Source organism: Triticum dicoccoides, chromosome 6B (assembly GCF_002162155.2).
Source record: "Triticum dicoccoides isolate Atlit2015 ecotype Zavitan chromosome 6B, WEW_v2.0, whole genome shotgun sequence".
NCBI lineage: Eukaryota > Viridiplantae > Streptophyta > Magnoliopsida > Poales > Poaceae > Triticum > Triticum dicoccoides.
This window is the reverse complement of record NC_041391.1, coordinates 211468077-211491282: the sequence shown is the minus strand read 5'-3', so window position 1 is coordinate 211491282 and position 23206 is coordinate 211468077. Positions and strand designations below refer to the sequence as shown.

The following is a 23206-nucleotide window of genomic DNA, read 5'->3' as shown; positions in this document are numbered from 1 at the left end:
GGTTCCCAAACATAAAATAAAGTTTATTCCTTTTCCACCATACTTTCACATTCCACGGCTAGCCGCATCCACGGGTGCCGTCCATACCAACACTTTCCAAGGAATTTATTATTTGACAACATAAAGTAAATTCATTTTTCATTTCGGGACTGGGCATCCCTAATACCTTTGACGTACTCTTGTGCAATGACAAGTGAATAAACACTCATCTTGAGAATAACACATCTAGCATGGAAAAATATCAGCCACCCCCTACCGTTTCATGAGAGGTACTGTAGGATCGAAAGTATGTCTAGAGGGGGTGTGATTAGACTACTTGACCAAATAAAAACTTAACCTTTTCCGAATTTTAGTTCTTGGCAGATTTTAACAACTTAGCACAAGTCAAGCAATCTTAACACAATTCAAGCAAGCATGCAATGAGTATATAATCAGCAGAAAGTAAAGCATGCAACTTGCAAGAATGTAACGAGAAGGGTTTGGAGAGTGCAAATGCAATAGGAGACACAGCTGTTTTTGTCGTGGTTCTGATAGGTGGTGCTATCTGTAGGATCAGAAGTATGTCTAGAGGGGGGGTGATTAGACTACTTGACCAAATAAAAATCTATCCTTTTCCCAATTTTAGTCTTTGGTAGATTTTAGCAAACTTAGCACAAGTCAAGCAATTGTAACACAATTCAAGCAAGCATGCAAAGAGTATATGAGCAGCGGAAAGTAAAGCATGCAACTTGCAAGAATGTAAAGGGAAGGGTTTGGAGAATTCAAACGCAATTGGAGACACGGATGTTTTTGTCGTGGTTCCGATAGGTGGTGCTATCGTACATCCATGTTGATGGAGACTTCAACCCACGAAGGGTAACGGTTGCGCGAGTCCATGCAGGGCTCCACCCAAGAACGGTCCACGAAGAAGCAACCTTGTCTATCCCACCATGGTCGTCGCCCACGAAGGACTTGCCTCACTAGCGGTAGATCTTCACGAAGTAGGCGATCTCCTTGCCCTTACAAACTCCTTGGTTCAACTCCACAATCTTGTCGGAGGCTCCCAAGTGACACCTAGCCAATCTAGGAGACACCACTCTCCAAGAAGTAACAAATGGTGTGTTGATGATGAACTCCTTGCTCTTGTGCTTCAAATGATAGTCTCCCCAACACTCAACTCTCTCACACAGGATTTGGATTTGGTGGAAAGAAGATTTGAGTGGAAAGCAACTTGGGGAAGCCTACAGATCAAGATTCATATGGTAGGAATGGAATGTCTTGGTCTCAACACATGAGTAGGTGGTTCTCTCTCAGAAAATGTAAGTTGGAAGTGTAGGTTTGTTCTGATGGCTCTCTCCACGAATGAAGAGGAGATGGAGGGGTATATATAGCCTCCACACAAAATCTAACCGTTACACACAACTTGCCAATCTCGGTGGGACCGAATTGAGAAACTCGGTCGGACTAATTCAGCTAATCTAGTGACCGTTAGGGTTTTCGGTGGGACCGACATGCAACTCAGTAGGACTGATATGGTTAGGGTTAGGGCATAAAGTAATCTCGGTGAGACCGATTACACAAACTCGGTGGTACTGATTTTGGTAATAAGCTACCAAAGAGTTGGTCAGGTAAACTTGGTGGGACTGGTTCGCTCTTTTCGGTGAAACCGAGATGTTGCGAAAGGGAAACAAAGAGTTTACATTGCAATCTGGTGGGACCGATCACTCATCTCGGTAGTACCGAAACGTTATGAAGGGAAACAGAGAGATTACAATCCCATCTCGGTGAGACCGAGATCCCTATCTGTGAGACCGATTTGCCTAGGGTTTGTGGCAGTGGCTATGACATCTGAACTCGGTGGCACCGGATAGAAAGAATCAGTGGGGCCGAGTTTGACTTTTGGTTTAGGTCATATGTGGATGTGAGAAAGTAGTTGAGGGTTTTGGAGCATATCACTAAGCACTTTGAAGCAAGAACCTCATTAAGCAACACCTCATCCCTCCTTGATAGTATTGGCTTTTCCTATAGACTCAATGTGATCTTGGATCACTGAAATATAAAATGTAGAGTCTTGAGCTTTGAGCTTGAGCCAATCCTTTTATCCTTAGCATTTTGAGGGGTCCACTTTTCTCATCCATGCCATGCCATTCATTGAGCTTCTCCTGAAATATTTATCTTGAAATATTGTTAGCTCAATGAGCTATATGTTGTTAGGAATTACCAAAACCACCTAGGGATAGTTGCACTTTCAATCTCCCCCTTTTTGGTGATTGATGACAACATATAGATCAAAGCTTCGACAAATGCTAATAAGATTGAAAAACATTGTCGCTTTGAGAAGTATGTGAAATGTGAGAGCTCCCCCTAAATTTGTGCATAGTTTAAGATTTGCTTTGGACTGCAAATGCATAAAGAGTTAGGATCATGAGTTACTCTCCCATGTCACATACATCTTGGTGGAGCGCTCAAAATGATAATAATTAAAATACATGCACTCATCACCAAGCAAAGTGAATGATCATATAGAGATAAAAGGATAATGTCATCCAACAAGCATTAATATAGAATATGATCAAACACATGATCATCCAAGTATCACACGGGCATAAAGTATATCAAACAAGCAAACAAAGTTCAACCACCAAAACAAGAGAGAACAAAAAGCAAACACTCTCTCTCGAAGCTTATGATCTATACATTTTTCTCCCCCTTTGGCAACAAGTTACCAAAAAGTTCATAGAAAATGCATATTACTAAATCGTCTCTCGGGCTTGGTCTTGATGTGGTGGTGTAGAAATGACTCCAAGGACGAAGGCATCAGTTGATGAAGTTGGAGCTGGTGGAGTAGGTGCTGGAGCTGGTGGCATTGAAGTTGTAGCTGGTGCAGATGAAGTTGCTCTTATGTCTGTCACTGGCACTGCAGCTGATCTCTGAGCTCTGTGCACTCTAGCAAACACATCAGTGGTTGTCTTGCCCTTCCTCTCTTGCATGTCATCTTGGAGTTGCTCAACAACAGACTCGATCTGAGTAACCTTCATATCCAAGTCATAGAACTTCTAGTCCATGATCCTCTCCAGGCTCTCCTAGTTTTGAGTTAGGGTGGCCAACCCCTTCTCAATCCTCAGAGTGGAGGCAATCAAGTAGCCAAGCTGATCTTGCTTGCTCTTCAGGAAGTACTCAGATGCCTCATCAATGGTTGGCATCTTGGCAGCCTTTTCAGTCCTTGCCTTCTCCTTCTTTGCATGTGCTTGCATAGAAGATGATTCATCTTCATCCATAATCACTGTGTTGTCCTCAAAATCTAGATAGATAGGCGTGTGTTCCTTGTCCAATAGGTATATGCCAGTGCCCATCTTGGAGTTAATTAGCTCCTGGATCTGTGGGGCATACCCACAACTTCTCTTCTGGTCAGCAGCTGTCCTCTTGATAGTTTCCACTATGAGGCTCATGACCTTGAACTTTTGAGGCACATCAAATATGTGAAGCAAATTGATAGCATGGCCTCTGATCATGTTGTGATCACCTGACTTAGGCAAAAGAGTGTGCCTGAGGATCCAGTTGATGGTTGGCAGTCCTGACAGAAGGTAATGTACTGATCCAAACTTGTGTGTTTCAACAACAGCACCTGGGATCTCCTTGTACATATGTGCCATAGAGTTGTGATCCATCTTATTCTTGGCATAAACATCCAAGTCATCCTCTTTATCCTTAGGTGCATTGATCAGATTAGCCCATTCTTCAATAGTTGGTTGGTACCTAGTACCTTCAGACATCCATACTATCCTCCCATCTAGATAGAAGTGTGTTGTGGAGTAGAACTGCATTATAAGCTCATCATTCCACTTTGTGAGCTTCTGCCCACCAAAGTCATCCACTCCACAGCCCTTGAAACTGTTATACACACCAAGATAGTGTTCTTCATTCTCCTTGATATATTTCCAGTCCACCCATCTTATATCACAGACAATTGGCTTCTTGTCAAGCAGCACTGTCTCATAGAAATCATGTTGTTCCTTTGTATGGAACCTGTAGTCCACAACAGTTCTCCTCCTGACTGCATAGGGATCAGTCAACCTCCACTGTCTGAGTCTTGCATCCTTTCTTAGCTTCATATTCTCAGCTACAGGATGAGCATCATTATGATCTGGAATTGTGGGCTTCAACTTTCTCAAGACATGTTCTTCATCATCTTCTTCTTCAGCAACAACTTCAGGCACTGGGGCCTTGTTCTTCTCAGCAGCTGGAATGTTCCTAGTATTCCTCTTAGGTGCAGTCTTGGGCTTGGAAGCAGCCTTGGGTGCTTCTTTGGGTTTTGATGAAGCAGCCCCTGACCTGATGGCATCACCCATAAGCTTCTGAGCTTTAGGTGCTGGTGCAGCAACCTCTTCTTCTTCATCTTCCATCATGGAAGGCTTTCCAACAACCCTGGCCATGGTCTTCTTGACCCTTTCCTTCCTCTTCTTTTCAGTCACTTCTGGCTCTTTGGGCTCAGCTCTCTCAGTTTCTTTAGTTGATCCTCTGACCTTCAGCATAGGAGTCCTCTTGGCTAGGACTTTCCTGTTCAAACCAGGCTTGGTGGCTGCAGCTGTACCATATTCCTTCTTGAGCACCTTTCTGGATGTGGCTTCATCCTCTTCTGCCACATAATCTTCATCCTCAGAATCTGAGGTTTTCTTCTTTCTAGCCCTGGTGGCAGCTTTGGGTAAGTTGCTTGGAATGCTCCTGCTGCCCTCATCTGAGGAACTGGAGGGACTAGTGCCCTCACTTATGTGAACCTGCTCCTCTTCTCTGTTCTGGCTGTCACTCTGATCAGACATGTTGCAAACACTGACAGCAGACCCTGTGAATAGATATAGATGAGATAGAGGGGATGAGCATCACAAAATACAGAGGTTTTTGCAAAAGAATGAGTTAAAAACTTAGTTTTAGTTTTCCACATAAAGCATTTCGGATCTACCGATTTGTAAACTCGGTGATATCGAAGCAGCTTTAGGAACCTAAACTAGTGAACTCGGTCAAACCAAGTCACAGTTTGGTGGCACCAAGACTGCTAGGGTTTCACAAAGTCCCGAACTTGGTCACACCGATTTGCAATTCTCGGTCAGACCGAGAATCACATGTGCAATGGCCTTGGCCAAATCGGTGGAACCGATTTCTACAACTCGGTGGGTCCGAGATGGTTTCGGCGGAAACCTAACCCTAAATTTTCAATCCAAACCTAATCTACGGAGCATTTTTTAATGGATAAGATGATCTCAATCGTGGCAAGATACACGGCGAAAACAATGTGCTAGGAATCGGAGTGAGATTAGCACAAGGATCAAGTCCATACCCTAGTTCGGCGATGGACTTGCTACGGCATCAACGGCGGAGATGATTCCCGTTTACGGCAGCGGAGACCAGCGGCGAGAGGCAGCTGGCGACGAGGAGGACGATTCGGAGACCCAGGAGGCAAAGCGGGCTGAGCGTGGGTGAAACAGCTCAGAGAAATTTCCAAAAAAATTGCCCGTGGATATATATAGCCCGACCCTGTCGGTGTGACCGAGTGGAACAACTCGGTGGCACCGAGATGCATTACTGCAAGCAGTTACTGCAACTTGGTGTGACCGAAATGTTCAAATCGGTTGCACCGAGATTGAAAACCTAGATGGACTTAGTGATCTCGGTATGACCGAAATGGAAGAATCGGTCAGACCGAAACACACAAAGAAGTTTTGGAAGTTTAAGTCCATGACAATCGGGGACTCCGAGTGCTCCTCACACAGAGTGGTTCGAATCTAACTTGATCAAACTTTGTGATGTAGCATGAATAGAGTTTGAGACAAGAATAGCATAGATAGCTAGAGAGGGTTCTTAGGCATTCTTGTCCATCCACTTGGCAAAAGAAAAAGAAACCAAACAAGAAAAACTACAAGTGGATGTCCTCGAATGAGTAAAATATGCAAACCACATGCTCACACAATAAAATGACAAATGAAATATGTGGCAAAGCATGCACAACCAATTCTAGCATCTATCAAGCAATTGGCGATGACTAGGTCATCTATAGATGAGTATATTGACTTAGGAGTCAAATGAGAACATTTGATCATAGGTCATACTCATCGTTTAAGCTCAAGTGGGGTTGCCACTTTTACATAATGCATTGATGTGTTCACACCATTAGAGTTGCTTTAACTCAATTCTTAGAGTAAAGCTCCCCCTAGATGTGAGATCCCCCCTTAGAGGGATGAACTAACCTTGGGTTTTCTCGATGATGACTTCATGTAGGTGTTGAAGATGTGGATGCTCAATGTTGACGTAGATCATTTGGAGCAATCCTTTGGAGTGCACTTTCAATACCTACACGGGTTAGTCCCACAAGGAACAAACAAGGATATCCATAGACATAGAGTGATGCACACACAAAATGATGTCTATGAGAGCATTAGGTTACCTTGTCCCTTGTCTTACCAACAAGAGGGTTTGTGACTCCATGAACTAGTGCAAGATGTGGAAGTTGATTGCACTTGTCCTTGCCAAAAAGATATGAGTGAAGTATGTTGGCGGAGTCACCCTCAAGAACTCTCTAGTTCTTCTTCTTCGGGATCCACACCATATTGATGGGAATCCTTGGGGTTGTAGTCGTACTTGATGAAGTAGAACTTGACGTAGTCTTGGGAATCCACTTGACCAAGGCCTTGGGAGCTTCTTCAAATGCATCAATCTCCTCTTGAAGCTCATCCTTGACTTTTTGCTTGTGGTGTTGTGGTGGAAGATCATCTTGAGCTTGTGTCCCTTTGAAGGAAGTAGGATCATACTTCTCTTGTTGTGGAACAAACTTCGTCTTGGGATATTGATCTTCTTCCCACTCAACTCCATTGGCATTGAACTTTCGTTCAAAACCAACACCTTGGTTCTTCCGGTGCCTTCCTTGCTTGTGTACAATTTTGTCGAATTGCTTACTCCCGGCAAGGCTCTTGTAAACACCTTTCTCTATAATTCCCTTCAATAAGCTATTTTCTTGCTCAAGTGTAACTTGGCTAAGAGAGTCATTAGTGGAATCAAGAGAACTACTAGAAGCAACAACATTGGATTTAACATGATTATTGTTACTACTAGAGGAAGAATCCTTCTTGTTCTTGTTACTAGACTTGACTTGAGGCATGTAAGTAGATAAGAGTAAACGCTTGGCAATGTAAGAAGAACTTTTCTTGCGAAGATCATCATTGATTGCCTTTAAGAACTCATGCTCTTGCTCAAGGTTGAGCTTTTCAAAGCGTAACTTCTCATGAGTCCTTAAAAGTTCTCGATGATCCCCTAAGATAGTTTCATGAGCTAACTTAAGAGTGTTTAGTTCTTTAATTAGGTGCTCAATCTTCTCCTTATCATCGTCATTCGTTTTATCTTGATTAGCATGATTAATTGACATTTCATCATAGTATTCATCACTAGAGTTGTCAATAAGTAAATCATCATCACCTAGCAAGTCATCTTCATCACTATTGAAATCAACATACTCGGGGTGTGTTACCTTTGGGCCTTTAGCGATGAATCATCTTCCAAGTCCCTCATTTGGTGAATCAAATATGTCGTAGGAGTTGGTTGACACAAGTGCTAGACCGGCAACACCTTCATCTTGAGTATGTTCGGAGTCGGAGTGATAGCTTCTCTCGGAGTGATTGTCGGAGTCAGAACCGGATACCCATTCACCAACATGGGCTTAATGTCTTCGTTTTGTGTAGCTCCTTGATGACTTGTCCTTCCTTTCCGAATCCTTGCTTCTCCGGGAGGTTCTTCGTTCATAACGATCATCTCTACTCCTTCTCTCTCTCTCTTGGTGGTGATTCTTCTCTTTTACTTCTCCTCTTAGGTGATTCTTCTCTTCTTTTGTAGGGAGTCGTACACTCATTGGAGTAGTGTCCGGGTCTTCCACAATTGTAGCAATTGCGCTCCCGACTGGAAGATCTTTTGTCATTGTAGGACCTTTACTTGGAACTTCTTTCCTTGCTCCTACTCTTGTAGAACTTGTTGAAGTTCTTCACCATTAGGCTCAATTCTTCATTGAAGGTTTGTTTCTCACTTGATGATGTGGGAGCTTCACATGAGGCTTTATAAGAACCACTCGACTTGTTGTGGAGCTCCTCCTTATCCTTGAGTGACATCTCATGAACAACAATTCTTCCAATGACCTCCGTTGGCTTGAGATTCTTGTAATTGGGCATCATTTGGATCAATGTGCACACCGTATCATATTTTCCATCCAAAGCTCTTAGGATCTCCTTGATGATGAATTTGTCGGTCATCTCTTCACTTCCTAAGCAGGCAATCTCATTTGTAATGAGAGCAAGCCTAGAGTACATTTCAGCGATGCCTTCACCATCCTTTATTTTGAACTTGTCAAGTTGACTTTGAAGCACATCCAACTTGGATTCGTTGACGGAGTCGGTACCTTTGTGCATGTCAATCAAAGTGTCCCAAATTTCCTTTGCATTCTCAAGACGACTGATTTTGTTGAATTCTTGGGGCACAATCCGTTGAAGAGGATATCACAAGCTTGAGCGTTGTATTGTGGCATATTCAACTCTTCTGCGGTAGCTTCATGGTTCGGTTCTCTCCCATCAAAGAATTCACCTTGCAAGCCAATACACACAATAGACCAAATGGCGGGGTTATGTCCAAGAATATGCATTTTCATTTTATGCTTCCAACTAGCAAAATTAGTACCATAAAAGTAAGGACCTTTACGGTGATAATTTCCCTCGCTAGACGCCATACTCTCCTAGGTTGTGAAACCAAGGCTATAACCACCAAAAGCTATGGAAATCAAAGCAAATGGAGACCAAAGCTCTGATACCACTTGTAGGATCGAAAGTATGTCTAGAGGGGGGGTGATTAGACTACTTGACCAAATAAAAATCTATCCTTTTCCCAATTTTAGTCTTTGGTAGATTTTAGCAAACTTAGCACAAGTCAAGCAATTGTAACACAATTCAAGCAAGCATGCAAAGAGTATATGAGCAGCGGAAAGTAAAACATGCAACTTGCAAGAATGTAAAGGGAAGGGTTTGGAGAATTCAAACGCAATTGGAGACACGGATGTTTTTGTCGTGGTTCCGATAGGTGGTGCTAGCGTACATCCACGTTAATGTAGACTTCAACCCACGAAGGGTAATGGCTGCGCGAGTCCATGGAGGGCTCCACCCAAGAAGGTTCCACAAAGAAGCAACCTTGTCTATCCTACCATGGCCATCGCCCATGAAGGACTTGCCTCACTAGCGGTAGATCTTCACGAAGTAGGCGATCTCCTTGCCCTTACAAACTCCTTGGTTCAACTCCACAATCTTGTCGGAGGCTCCCAAGTGACACCTAGCCAATCTAGGAGACACCACTCTCCAAGAAGTAACAAATGGTGTGTTGATGATGAACTCCTTGCTCTTGTGCTTCAAATGATAGTCTCCCCAACACTCAACTCTCTCTCACATGATTTGGATTTGGTGGAAAGAAGATTTGAGTGGAAAGCAACTTGGGGAAGGCTACATATCAAGATTCATATGGTAGGAATGGAATATCTTGGTCTCAACACATGAGTAGGTGGTTCTCTCTCAGAAAATGTAAGTTGGAAGTGTAGGTTTGTTCTGATGGCTCTCTCCATGAAGGAAGAGGAGGTGGAGGGGAATATATAGCCTCCACACAAAATCTAACCGTTACACACAACTTGCCAGTCTCGGTGGGATCGAATTGAGAAACTCGGTCGGACCGATTCAGCAAATGTAGTGACCGTTAGGGTTTTTGCTGGGACCGACATGCAACTCGGTAGGACCGATATGGTTAGGGTTAGGGCATAACGTAATCTCGGTGAGACCGATTACACAAACTCGGTGGGACCGGTTTTGCTAATAAGCTACCAGAGAGTTGGTCAGGTAAACTCGGTGGGACCGGTTCGCTCTTTTCGGTGAGACCAAAGTGTTACGAAAGGGAAACAGAGAGTTTACATTGCAATCTCGGTGGGACCGATCGCTCATCTCGGTAGTACCGAAACGTTATGAAGGGAAACAGAGAGATTACAATCCCATCTCGGTGAGACCGAGATCCCTATCGGTGAGACCGATTTGCCTAGGGTTTGTGGCAGTGGCTATGACATCTGAACTCGGTGGCGCCGGATAGAAAGAATCGGTGGGGCCGAGTTTGACTTTTGGTTTAGGTCATATGTGGATGTGAGAAAGTAGTTGAGGGTTTTGGAGCATATCACTAAGCACTTTGAAGCAAGAACCTCATTAAGCAACACCTCATCCCTCCTTGATAGTATTGGCTTTTCCTATAGACTCAATGTGATCTTGGATCACTAAAATATAAAATGTAGAGTCTTGAGCTTTGAGCTTGAGCCAATCCTTTTATCCTTAGCATTTTCAGGGGTCCAGTTTTCTCATCCATGCCATGCCATTCATTGAGCTTCTCCTGAAATATTTATCTTGAAATAGTGTTAGCTCAATGAGCTATATGTTGTTAGGAATTACCAAAACCACCTAGGGATAGTTGCACTTTCACTATCGTACATCCATGTTGATGGAGACTTCAACCCATGAAGGGTAACGGTTGCGCGAGTCCACGGAGGGCTCCACCCACGAACAGTCCACGAAGAAGCAACCTTGTCTATCCCACCATGGCCATCGCCCATGAAGGACTTGCCTCACTAGGGTAGATCTTCACGAAGTAGGCGATCTCCTTGCCCTTACAAACTCCTTGGTTCAACTCCACAATCTTGTCAGAGGCTCCCAAGTGACACCTAACCAATCTAGGAGACACCACTCTCCAAAAGGTAATAGATGGTGTGTTGATGATGAACTCCTTGCTCTTGTGCTTCAAATGATAGTCTCCCCAACACTCAACTCACTCTCATAGGATTGGATTTGGTGGAAAGCTGATTTGAGTGGAAAGCAACTTGGGGAAGGCTAGAGATCAAGATTCATATGGTAGGAATGGAATATCTTGGTCTCAACACATGAGAGGTGGCTCTCTCTCAGAAAATGGATAGTGAAAGTGTAGGCATGTTCTGATGGCTTCCTCTATGAGTGAGGAGAGGGTGGAGGGTTATATATAGCCTCCACACAAAATCTAACCGTTACACACATTACACCAAACTCGGTTGGACCGGATCAAAAATCTCGGTCGGACCGATTCAGTTCATATGTGACTGTTAGACAATTTCGGTGGGACCGACTTGTCATCTCGGTGGGACCGATGTCATTAGGGTTAGGGCATAACATAATCTCGGTTGGACCGATTACACAAACTCGGTTGGACCGACTTTGGTAATAAGCTAACCAAAGAGTTGGTCAGGCAAACTCGGTGGGACCGACTCGCTCGTCTCGGTGGGACCGAAGCGTTACGAAAAGGAAACAGAGAGTTTGCATTGCAGACTAGGTGGGACCGATCGCTCCTTTCGGTTGGACCAAAATGTTACGAAGGGAAACAGAGAGTTTGCAATCTCATCTCGGTGAGATCGAGATCCCTATCGGTGAGACCGAAAAGACCGGGGTTTCTGGTAGTGGCTATGTCAACTGAACTCGGTGGCGTCGGATGAATCAAATCGGTATGGCCGAGTTTGACTTTTGTTTTTTGGACATATGTGGATATGAGAAAGTGGTTGAGGGCTTTGGAGCATATCACTAATTATTTTGAGCAAGCAAGCCATTAAGCAACACCTCATCCCCTTTTAATAGTATTGGCTTTCCTATAGACTCAATGTGATCTTGGATCACTAAAATGGAAAATGTAGAGTCTTGGACTTCAGAGCTTGAGCCAATCTATTATCCTTAGCATTTTGAGGGGTCCACAATCCTTATTAGTGCCATGCCAATCATTGAACTTTCCTAGAATATTTATCTTGAAATGGCATTAGTTCAATGAGCTATATATTGTAAATCATTACCAAAACCACCCAGGGATAGTTGTACTTTCAGGTACGAGCACACAAAAAGGAAATTTATTTTGAAGATTAGAGATGGCACATACAAAATTGCTTAGAACGGCACGAAAATACCGCATATAGGTAGGTATAGTGGACTCATATGGGAAAACTGGGTTTAAGGATTTTGGATGCACAAGTAGTATTCCTACTTAGTATAAGTGAAGGCTAGCAAAAAGATTGAGAAGCATCCAACCAAGAAACGAAAAATCACATAAGGTAGCATTAAACATAACTAACACCGAATAATGCACCACAAGTAGGATGTAATTTCATTGCATAACTATTGACTTTCATGCTTGCATAGGGTATCACAAACCTCAACACCAATACTCTTACTAAAGCATAATTACTCATCGACATGACTTACATATCACTATCATCATATCGCTTACAAAGAAGCAAGTTTAATTTGTCCAATGATCTTCATGAAAGTTTTTATTATATCCCTCTTGAATATCTATAACTTTGGGACTAGTTTCATATGTTGCTTTTGATAGCTCAAACAAATCTAAGTGAAGAACATGAGCATAAAGATTTTTCTTCGTCTCTTAAAATAATATAAGTGAAGCATGAGAGAATTTCTTCAAAAAATACTAACTCTCAAATAAAACTAAGTGAAGCATGAGAGAATTTCTTCAAAAATATTAAAGCACACCGTGCTCAAAAGATATAAGTGAAGCACTAGAGCAATTCTATAGCTCAAATAATTTAAGTGAAGCACATAGAGCAATTGTAACAATTCATAGCAAATTTTGGCTCTCTCAAATAGGTGTGTTCAACAAGTATACTTGACACAAAACAAAAAGCAAAACAAGCAAAGACTCATATAATACAAGATGCTCCGAGCAAAACTCATGATATGTGATGAATAAAAATATAGCTCCAAGTAAAATACCGATGCTCGTTAGAAGAAAGAGGGGATGCCACTGAGGCATCCCCAAGCTTAGGCTCTTCTTACATCTTATTCCTTCATCCATCGCGATCTCACCCAAAACTTGAAAACTTCAATCACACAAAACGTAACAAAACCATCATGAGATCCGTTAGTATAACAAGGTAAATCACCACTCTAAGTATTGTTGAAAACCTATTCATATTTTATTATTGCATTATTTCTACTATATTCCAACTTTTCTATGGCTCATACCCCCGATAAAGTCCATAGATTCATCAAAATAAGCACATAATGCAAAGAAAACATAATCTATCAAAAACAGAACAATCTGTAGAAATCTAAAAACTTCATATACTTCTGTAACTCCAAAAATTCTGCAAAAGTTAGGACAACATGTGTAATTTGTATACAAATCTTGTGTAAAAAAATTAGAGCAAAATCACGTTTTTGTGATTTATGAAAATTATTTTACTGAGCGCAAAAGTTTCTATTTTTTCAACAAGATCAAATCAACTATCATCCAACATGATCCCAAAGGCTTTGCTTGGCACAAATACTAACTAAAACATAAAAAACACAATCTTAACACAGGAATAATTGTGCAAACACTCAAGAACAGAAATAAAAAAGCAAAAATAAATTTTATTCATTGGGTTGCCTCCCAACAAGCGGTATCGTTTTACGCCCCCAGCTAGGCATAACGTATAGATTCAGGTGTTGTCATCTTTGGTTTTGGCAGCTTTTGTAAGGGCTTTCCCAAACCCGGGAGGCTCTTTACGTTTCCCTAAATTCTCAGCAAAAGAAACCATCTTGAGATCTAAAATATCCAACCGTTTATTGCAAAGAGTAATCAAAATATTCATGCGATTGAGGTTTCCACTAATATGTTTGAGAGGTTCATTATATTTTTGCAACTCAACCATATGTTTATGCAAATCACTCAACTTGTCTAAAATTTGGACCCCTTCTTGGGTAAAAGAAATTCCATTTTTGGTTGGTGGGATTCCCAAGATTCCCTCTAGGATCTCATAAGTTGTATAGCATCAAGTTCAATAAAATTCCCTTTAGCGGCAAAATCCAAAAGTTGTCTATGATGCAAGGCTAATCCTATATAAAAGTTTTGAAGCAAAATCCTTGCATCTCCTTTAAGATGGCTATTGCGATAATATTCCATTAATCTATACAAAGCATCTTTCAAATTTTCTCCTTGTTTTTGCTTGAACTATAGAACTTCAAAATCTGGTGACAGAAAAGGGGTAGCCATGCTAGCCATAATGACAAAGTAGGCAAGCAAGGTTGCACTCATAAACAGATCTAACGAGAAAACGTCAAACAAAAATGAGGGCGAGTAAAACGGCAAATGGTTATGGAGTGGGGAAGATGAAAACGAGAGGCAAATGGTAAATAATGTAAATTGCAAGGAGATGAGATTTGTGATTAGGAACCTGATAGATGTTGATGATGTTTCCCCGGCAATGGCGCCAGAAATTCCTTTTGATGACGCTTGAACTACGTCGGTATTTCCCCAAAGATGAATGGATGATGCAGCACAGCTATGGTAGGTATTTCCCTTAGTGATGAGACCAAGGTGATCGAACCAGTAGGATAACACTATGTAAACGGTACCTGCACACAAAGAACAAAAACTTGCAACCCGACGTGTTAAAAGGGTTGTCAATTCCTTTCGAGTAACGGTGCCAGAAATTGTCAAGTTGATGGGATAAAAATTGTGGTAGATTGATAGATGCAAATTACAGCAAATAAAACTCAGCGAGGTATTTTTGGGTTTTTGATAATATAGATCTGAAAAATACAAGTGGAAAATAAATAAAAAGGCAAATAGCAATATAGATCTGAAAATATATGATGAGAAAATAGACCCGGGGTCGTAGCTTTCACTAGTGGTCTCTCTCTAGAAAATAGCATACAGTGGGTAAACAAATTACTGTTGGGCAATTGATAGAACTTCAAATAATCATGACGATATCCAGGCAATGATCATTATATAGGCATCACGTCCAAGATTAGTAGACCGACTCCTGCCTACATCTACTACTATTACTCCACACATCGACCGCTATCCAGCATGCATCTAGTGTATTAAGTTCATGGAGAAATGGAGTAATGAAATAAGAACAATGACATGATGTAGACAAGATCTATTCATGTAGGAATAGACCCTATCTTGTTATCCTTAATAGCAACGATACATACGTGTCATGTCCCCTTCTGTCACTAGGATTGAGCACCATAAGATCAAACCCATCACAAAGCACCTCTTCCCATGGCAAGAAAAATTGATCTAGTTGGCCTAACTAAACCAAAGATTTGAAGAAGAAATACGAGGCTATAAGTAATCATGCATATAAGAGATCAAAAGAAGACTCAAATAACTTTCATGGATAAAATAGATCTGACCATAAACTCAAAGTTCATCGGCTCCCAACAAACACACTGCAAAAAGAGTTACATCAAATAGATCTCCAAGATACCATTGTATTGAGAATCAAAAGAGAGAGAGGAAGCCATCTAGCTACTAACTACGAACCGTAAGTCTACAATGAACTACTCACGCATCATCGAAGAGGCACCAATGAGGATGATGAACCCCTCCGTGATGGTGTCTAGATTGGATCTGGTGGTTCTGGAACTTGCGGCAGTTGGAGTTGTGTTTCGTCGACTCCCCTAGGGTTTTTGGATTTTGGGGGTATTTATAGAGCAAAGAGGCAGTGCGGGAGGCGGTCGAGGTGGGCACAACCCACCAGGGCGCGCCTGGGCCCCCAGGCGTGCTCAGGTGGGTTGTGATCCCCTCGAAGCCCCCCTCTAGTACTTCTTTGGCCCAACAGGTGTCTTCTGGTCAAAAAAAATCTCCAAAAAGTTTCACCGCGTTTGGACTCCGTTTGGTATTGATTTTCTGTGAAGTAAAAAACAAGCAAAAAACAACAACTGGCACTGGGCACTATGTCAATAGGTTAGTCCCAAAAAATGATATAAAGTTGGTATAAAATGTTTGTAAAACATCCAAGAAAAAATATAATAGCATGGAACAATAAAAAATTATAGATACGTTGGATACGTATCTAGAGGTGCACCCACTCCCCTTTATATAGATATGTGAGGTGGGCTCATCATTTGTGGCCCACTAGGAGTCTACACCCATTTTTCATTCGGATCCAGTCCAAATGAGTTGCGACCCTTAAGTGTGCGACTCTGTAGGTTCACGTACACATGGACACGGCCTGAGTCGATAGTTGGTAGTTGCTCCTAGCAGAATGTGCAAGTCCCATGTGTGCATAAATTCGTTTGACGAACCTCGACAATGTGTCATATGCAACATTCCTTTTGCCTCACGATATATTCTATTAAGCTCAAGGCGAGTACTTGTCACCCTTGTGGCCTTGTGGTAGCTCGACCTCTCTTCTCAAAACTGTGATACAGATTTCCGAACTAGGTTAACACTTAACACAAGTTGCATTGATGCGGCTTGAACTACGTTGGTATTTCCCTAAAGAGGAAGGGATGATGCAGCACATCGACGGTACGTATTTCCCTTAGTGATGAGATCAAAGTTATCGAACCAGCAGGAGAATCACGCAACACTACGTAAACAGTACCTACACACAAAGAACAAATACTTGCAACCCGACGTGTTAAAGGGGTTGTCAATCCCTTTCGGGTAACGGTGCCAGAAATTGTTAAGTTGACGAGATAAAATTGTAGTAGATTGATAGATGCAAATAAAAGCAAATCAAATTCAGCGAGGTATTTTTGGGTTTTTGATAATATAGATCTGAAAATAAAAATGGCAAATAAATAAAAAGACAAATAGCAAAATAGATCTGAAAGTATATGATGAGAAAATAGACCCGGGGGCTGTAGATTTCACTAGTGGCTTCTCTCGAGAAAAATAGCATACGGCAGGTAAACAAATTACTGTTGGGCAATTGATAAAATTTCAAATAATCATGATGATATCCAGTCAATGATCATTATATAGGCATCATGTCCAAGATTAGTAGACCGACTCCTGCCTGAATCTACTACTATTACTCCACACATCGACCGTTATCCAGCATGCATCTAGTGTATTAAGTTCAAGGAAAACGGGGTAATGCAATAAGAACGATGACATGATGTATACAAGATCTATTTATGGATAAATAGACCCCATCTTGATATCCTTAATAGCAATAATACATACGTACCGGTTCCCCTTCTGTCACTGGGATCAAGCACCGTAAGATCGGACCCATCACAAAGCACCTCTTCCCATGGCATGAAAAATCGATCTAGTTGCCCTAACTAAACCAAAGATTTGAAGAAGAAATATGAGGCTATAAGTAATCATGCATATAAGAGATCAAAAGACTCAAAGAACTTTCATGGATAAAAACATAGATCTGATCATAAACTCAAAGTTTACCGGATCCCAACAAACGCACCACAAAAAGAGTTACATCAAATAGATCTCCAAGAGACCATTGTATTGACAATCAAAAGAGAGAGATGAAGCCATCTAGCTACTAACTATGGACCCGTAGGTCTACAATGAAATACTCACACACCATCGGAGAGGCACCAATGAGGATGATGAACCCCTCTGTGACGGTGTCTAGATTGGATCTGGTGGTTCTGGAACTTGCGGTGGCTGGAATTGATTTTCCTCGCCTCCCCTAGGGTTTCTAGAATATTGGGGTATTTATAGAGCAAAGAGATGGTGCGGGAGGCGGCCGAGGTGGGCACAACCCACCAGGGCGCACCTGGGCCCCCAGGCGCACCGTAGTGAGTTTTGCTCCCCTTGGAGGTACTTCTTTGGCCCAACATGTGTCTTATGGTCCAGAAAAAATCTCCAAAAAGTTTTGCTGCGTTTGGACTCCGTTTGGTATTGATTTTCTGTGAATGAAAAAACAAGCAAAAAAACAGCAACTGACACTGAGCACTATGTCAATAGGTTAGTCCCAAAAAATGATATAAAGTTGCTATAAAATTATTGTAAAACATCCAAGAATGATAATATAACAACATGGGACAATAAAAAATTATAGATACGTTGGAGACGTATCACGCATGGTCATGCTTTCCAAATCTGATTGCTCGAGAGGGAGGGAAGAATATCTCTCCTTACAGAGGGGCAAATCCCTTCTTGATCAACCATGTCTCGCGGCATGTCTCACGACTCACCCGAAAGCTACCTTTATAACTACCCAACTGCGGAGGTGCGTTTGATAGACCCTAAGTGCGTCGATCCTCATCCCGAGAACATGGTATATACAACATACTTGAGACTAATAGATGACAATATATCATTGCGTCCCAAAGTGGGTATGTCAGACTCGGTGATCTTCATCCCCGAGTCCATACTATCGGTTTAGCATCTCTATGCCAATAACTTGTGAAACATAGTCACCAACCAAATCATATACTAGTCAAAGGGTATGTGTCCGCATAATCTTATTAACTAGAGACCGTTAGAACAATCGTCATATAGTATATAGTTTCACAAACAAGTCACAAACTTATTGATACATATCATTGATGTCCAAGGACAATTGAAACGACTCTTGAATACATAGGGAAATATAATCATCACATGATTGGCTTTAGGGCATACCTCCAACAGTAGGAACACAATTTTTTTTGCCTCGGTTCTGAATTTGTGGGATCTGATGAATGTATGTGGTGATATTTGAGTTCATATTTATCCTAGATTGAAAGGATACGATAATATATTCTGGGCCATGTGGCTATCAAAGGATATTCTTGATTCCCAACCATATACATTGTGGTATCTGATCCGTGCGAAACCCCGTCGATTCATGTGATTTGTGAACTTATAAATCTTTGGAATGTCCTGCTCAATTTCGAGGTTACGGAGGAGGCAGACTCGTTTTTGGTAGCGACTACCTAGAATTCGCTTTTCCTTGGAAGAGAGTTTACACCAGGCATCACCAAGATCTGGGCTTGCTAGGCACCTTTGGAGATTAAGATATTTGTTTGGTTGACACTTCATAATCATCTATGGATAACGGATAGATTTGCTAGGCAAAATCTTCAACATTCACCGCACTACATGCTTTGTTGCCAGGAAGAGGAGTGCACAACTCATCTCCTCCTAGGGTGCTCTTTTTCACACGAGACCTAGTTCAACATTCTACCGCCAATGAGGCTTCACCGCTTCACTCCCACCCCGACTGCCTCCCTTAAGCTTTGGTGGCCTCCCTTAAGCCAGGCTTCATCGGTTCACAAGGAGCTAAACACGCTGATCTGCTGCACCCTTCACATGATTTGGTTGGAAAGGAACAACAAAGTCTTTGACAAGATCGCTTCGATGTGACCATTGGTTATTCAGAGAATTAGAGAGGAATTCTCCATGTGAAAGCTCCCTAGAGTAAGTTAGGACGTGGACAATAAGAGTTAGTTGCCTTGTTGTGGGTGGTGAGGTGTTTGCACCTCATGTAATTAAGCTGGCATGTAAGTTTTGTTGAACCCTTCCCCTTTCTTAATACAAAAGACACACAAACTTGTGTGTTCTTGAAAAAAATGGGATCAATGGCACTAGGATATGGAAGCCTCAGGAAAAAGTAGAAGGATATGGAAACCTCGTCCCTAGAAAAAGGATATGGAAACCTTGGGTCCCACTACATTCAAGCCTCTTGACGGTGGAGATTATCTCGTTTTGTCAGACTTATGCTTTTATATACTCCATCCGTTCTAAATTGGTATATTAATTTTTTTTGCAGAAGTTAGACGTATATATGTGTTTGATTAAGCTTATAGGAAAAATATACAAACATCTACAATATGAAATAAACATAACATAAAGATATATTTCATGTTGTATTGATTAATCATATATGAGTTTAATAATGTTTGAAAAAGTAATACACCTTGCACTTTGAAATGAAAGTGCTGACGGGTTATGATGATCTATACCCACTTGCTTTGCCACGGATACACTCCCACCGTTCCTTTATAAGGTGTATATTTTTGACATGGTGACCAAGACACATAATTATAGAGAATTTATGATGAAATTATCGTTGACTAATTTGTTGGTTAGCGACAAATAAATCAATTAGTCTAGAAAAGAAAGAGACGCATGCAACTGGAAGACATTTTTTTTCTACAAGAGGGATACATGCAATCGAGAGATATATACTTTTATTTTTTGTGGAGGATATAAACGAAATTGCGAAGAATTAGAGAGATGCACATTACATTGTGAAATTTTATCAGCAAATAAATACACTTTAGATAAGGGAATGGAGCGAATATTTTTTGAGATGGGTGCTTTTTTTTGCATGACAATACGTGTCTCGTTTATATCATAAGGATCATAGTACAAGTCACGTATAAACCGACTTGACAAAACGGAAAAGACACCAGAACGCTACCCTTTACACAAAGGAACAACAACCAAGGTCCAAGAAGTAAAATTACAATCAAGACCGAAGAGACCTTTGAACTTGACACCAACGCCCATCACCAACCTCTGGAACCACCATCACATCCACCAGAGTAAAAAAAATGACGGATCACCTTCACACCAGAGCTCGAAGCGGCTCCTTCGCTGAGATGGTCGCAATTAAGACTGGTAATTGATAGTTGCGGCGAGGGCAGTATGCAGCAGTGGATCTTTCTTGTTTTCTGTTGCTTGTATGCGTTTTTGTATCGTTACTATTATTATAAATAAAATAAATGTATGCCTATGGGTACATCTTAAAAAAAAGTTCGCCATGGAGTGTTCTACAGTATTTAAGAAAAAGAATGATTCCCTGGAGCTATGCACACGCGATTGGGCCATTCCGCGTTGTTTTGGGTAAAGAAAACACGGTTACACAGCCCAAACTCGTGGGGAGAACGGGGGCGGGGGATCGGCGTGCAATCTGGGCCACCCGGAGCGCACGCGGCGCGCTGCTTTCGCGGCCCTCGCCACATCCACCACGACCACCACCGCCCCGGCATTCCCGGACGGCCACCGCACCGCTCCTCCCGGCCTCACCTCACCTCACCCATACTTAACCCCAGCCATGGGTGGGAGCCGAGCCCTTTCCCTCTCCTCCCTCTGCGCCGCCTCCCTCGCCGCCGCCGCCGCCGCCGCGACCAGGTCCCCCCTCCTCTCCCCCCACCACCGCGCGCGCCACCTCCGGCCCCGCCTCGCCGCCGCCATGTCGTCCTCCTCCTCGCCCGCCCCGGCCCCTGGGTCCGACCCCGCGGCCCCGGCGGCGTCCTCGGCGTCCTCCGCCATCGACTTCCTCACGCTCTGCTACCGCCTCAAGGTTAGTGCTGCCTGCCTGCTCCACCACCGGTTTAGGTTTGCTTGCATCGTCGGTTGATCTCGTGTGATGGGATGATGGGCGGCATGGGTTGCAGACCACGAAGAGGGCTGGTTGGGTGAGGCGCGGGGTGCCGGGCCCCGAGTCGGTGGCCGACCACATGTACCGGATGGGAGTCATGGCGCTCATCGCCGCCGACCTTCCGGCCGGCGTCAACCGCGACAGGTGTGTGGATACCCAGCCATCCCCTCCCATTGTGCGGTGGGACCTCGTTCTTCTAGTATCCTCTTATGCCTAATGAGTTGTATGTTTTTTTCGTTTTCTACAGGTGTGTGAAAATGGCGATTGTGCATGACATAGCCGAAGGTAATCCCGGATGACTCTTCTTTTTGTTCGATTTTGTGTCTTTCAACTTTGAGATTGTTGGAATGTGAGGGTGTTAGTGATCAGTATGGAACCACACATGCATTGTCCTTTCCATTGTGCAAAATAAACAATTGCTTATCAGGATGCTACTTTGGTTAACTCGTTCCAATCATTTTAATGCCCAGCTATTGTTGGCGATATCACCCCTGCTGATGGTGTACCCAAGGAAGAGAAGAGCCGTAGGGAGAAGGAAGCTTTGGACCATATGTGCGCATTGCTTGGTGGAGGTTCAAGAGGTTAATACTGAAATATGGAAAAGCTTAACTCTATAGTTCTGTGTCTTGGAAACTTTAGGCTGGCTCGATTCCATAGTCCATTGATATAACTTTCTTCACCTTGTGATAATTATGAAGACTGCATTTTAATTCGATTATAAATTGGTGAAACTTCATAATGAGCATAAACACTTGAAGGGGGAGAGAATGAAATATGAGCTTAGATTGTTCTTATTCCCAATTTCTGTAAATGCTTAAGATACTGATTAGGTTTCTTATGTTTGTTATTCTAAATTCCATATTTGTCATGTTGTTCTCTTGTTACTTAAAAGTGGTAGTTACCATCAAAGAAAACAAACCAATGTATTGGACAACATTGGATTTTTACATATAGTCCTCCAGTTAGGTGTCAGCAGCAAGTAGCAACATTTTGAAACTAATAAATAACTAAGACATCTGTACTCAAATATTCATTCTTAATACAAGGTAACGAGTGATATCCTTCGCGAACAGGCTGAGTACTTTGCATTGTTTTATGCTCTTGTCCTTGTACTTTTGATATGTTGTAGAAATTCACTTATCTCATGCTGGTCTTTTTCAGCCGACGAAATTCGTGAACTTTGGATGGAGTATGAGAACAACGCCACTTTAGAAGCGAAGGTTGTTAAAGATTTTGACAAGGTAAGCTACTTGCAATTTTTACCCCGTAAATCATTAGAGACTTGTACCTGCAAGTGTTGACGCACTGGGATTACCAACAATTAACTTAATAGTGCATTAACAAGAGGAGATAATCAGCTGCTAAAGAGAGTGGCTACTATTATGAACATTGGCAGACCATGGAACAGGAATTATTGTAACTTAAGGTCTCCTTAATGTTGTTGATGAAATATTCTCTCTTGACTAACTGTTTGTTTTCTTCTGTGTTCTATTTTTAGGTTGAGATGATACTTCAAGCACTGGAATACGAAAAGGGTAAGCTCCTACTGATACAATCCCCAGCGGTACATGGATGTTTGGATAGTTTGATTTACTCAGGAAGTCAGCATCAGTCTTTTTCCCATGTGCACACCCATAACTACGGACTATAAAGTCTGAATTTACTGAGTAATCTTCTTGATTCGGTATAGTTATAGGGGAGGCACGACTCTAGTAACAAGCGCAGGATTTTTTCGTTCATTTATCTTTGGTTCTCAGCAGTGGCGGAGCCAGGAATTTGCTCCTGGGTATTCTTGCAATTTTTTTTTGCCAAAGCAATATAATAGGACAGCAAATATAAAGTAATCGGTGGCTTGTACTCCTAGCAATCACTTGCAGTGGCAATTTACATATAAAAAGTTTCAGATTTGTTTAAAAATAGAGGAAATGACCTTGTAGATGGATGGGGGGTGGCTGGATGCACTTTGCAGTACTGGATGGATGCAGGACTGCTGTAGGTGGAGCCCGAAGGCGACGGAGGCTAGAC

The 23206-nt window shown here is 42.2% G+C and overlaps 1 protein-coding gene across 1 annotated transcript in view; it reads left to right on the top strand.

Moving 5' to 3' along the window:
• Window positions 1-20854: 20854 nt before the first annotated feature.
• Window positions 20855-23206, top strand: part of LOC119323540 (5'-deoxynucleotidase HDDC2-like) — a 3967-nt gene continuing 1615 nt past the window's right edge. The window contains exons 1-6 of the mRNA XM_037597223.1: window positions 20855-21103; window positions 21198-21325; window positions 21429-21466; window positions 21652-21762; window positions 22343-22422; window positions 22680-22716. Of these exons, the coding sequence (XP_037453120.1) occupies window positions 20855-21103; window positions 21198-21325; window positions 21429-21466; window positions 21652-21762; window positions 22343-22422; window positions 22680-22716 (643 nt within the window). The remainder of the gene's footprint in view (window positions 21104-21197; window positions 21326-21428; window positions 21467-21651; window positions 21763-22342; window positions 22423-22679; window positions 22717-23206) is intronic.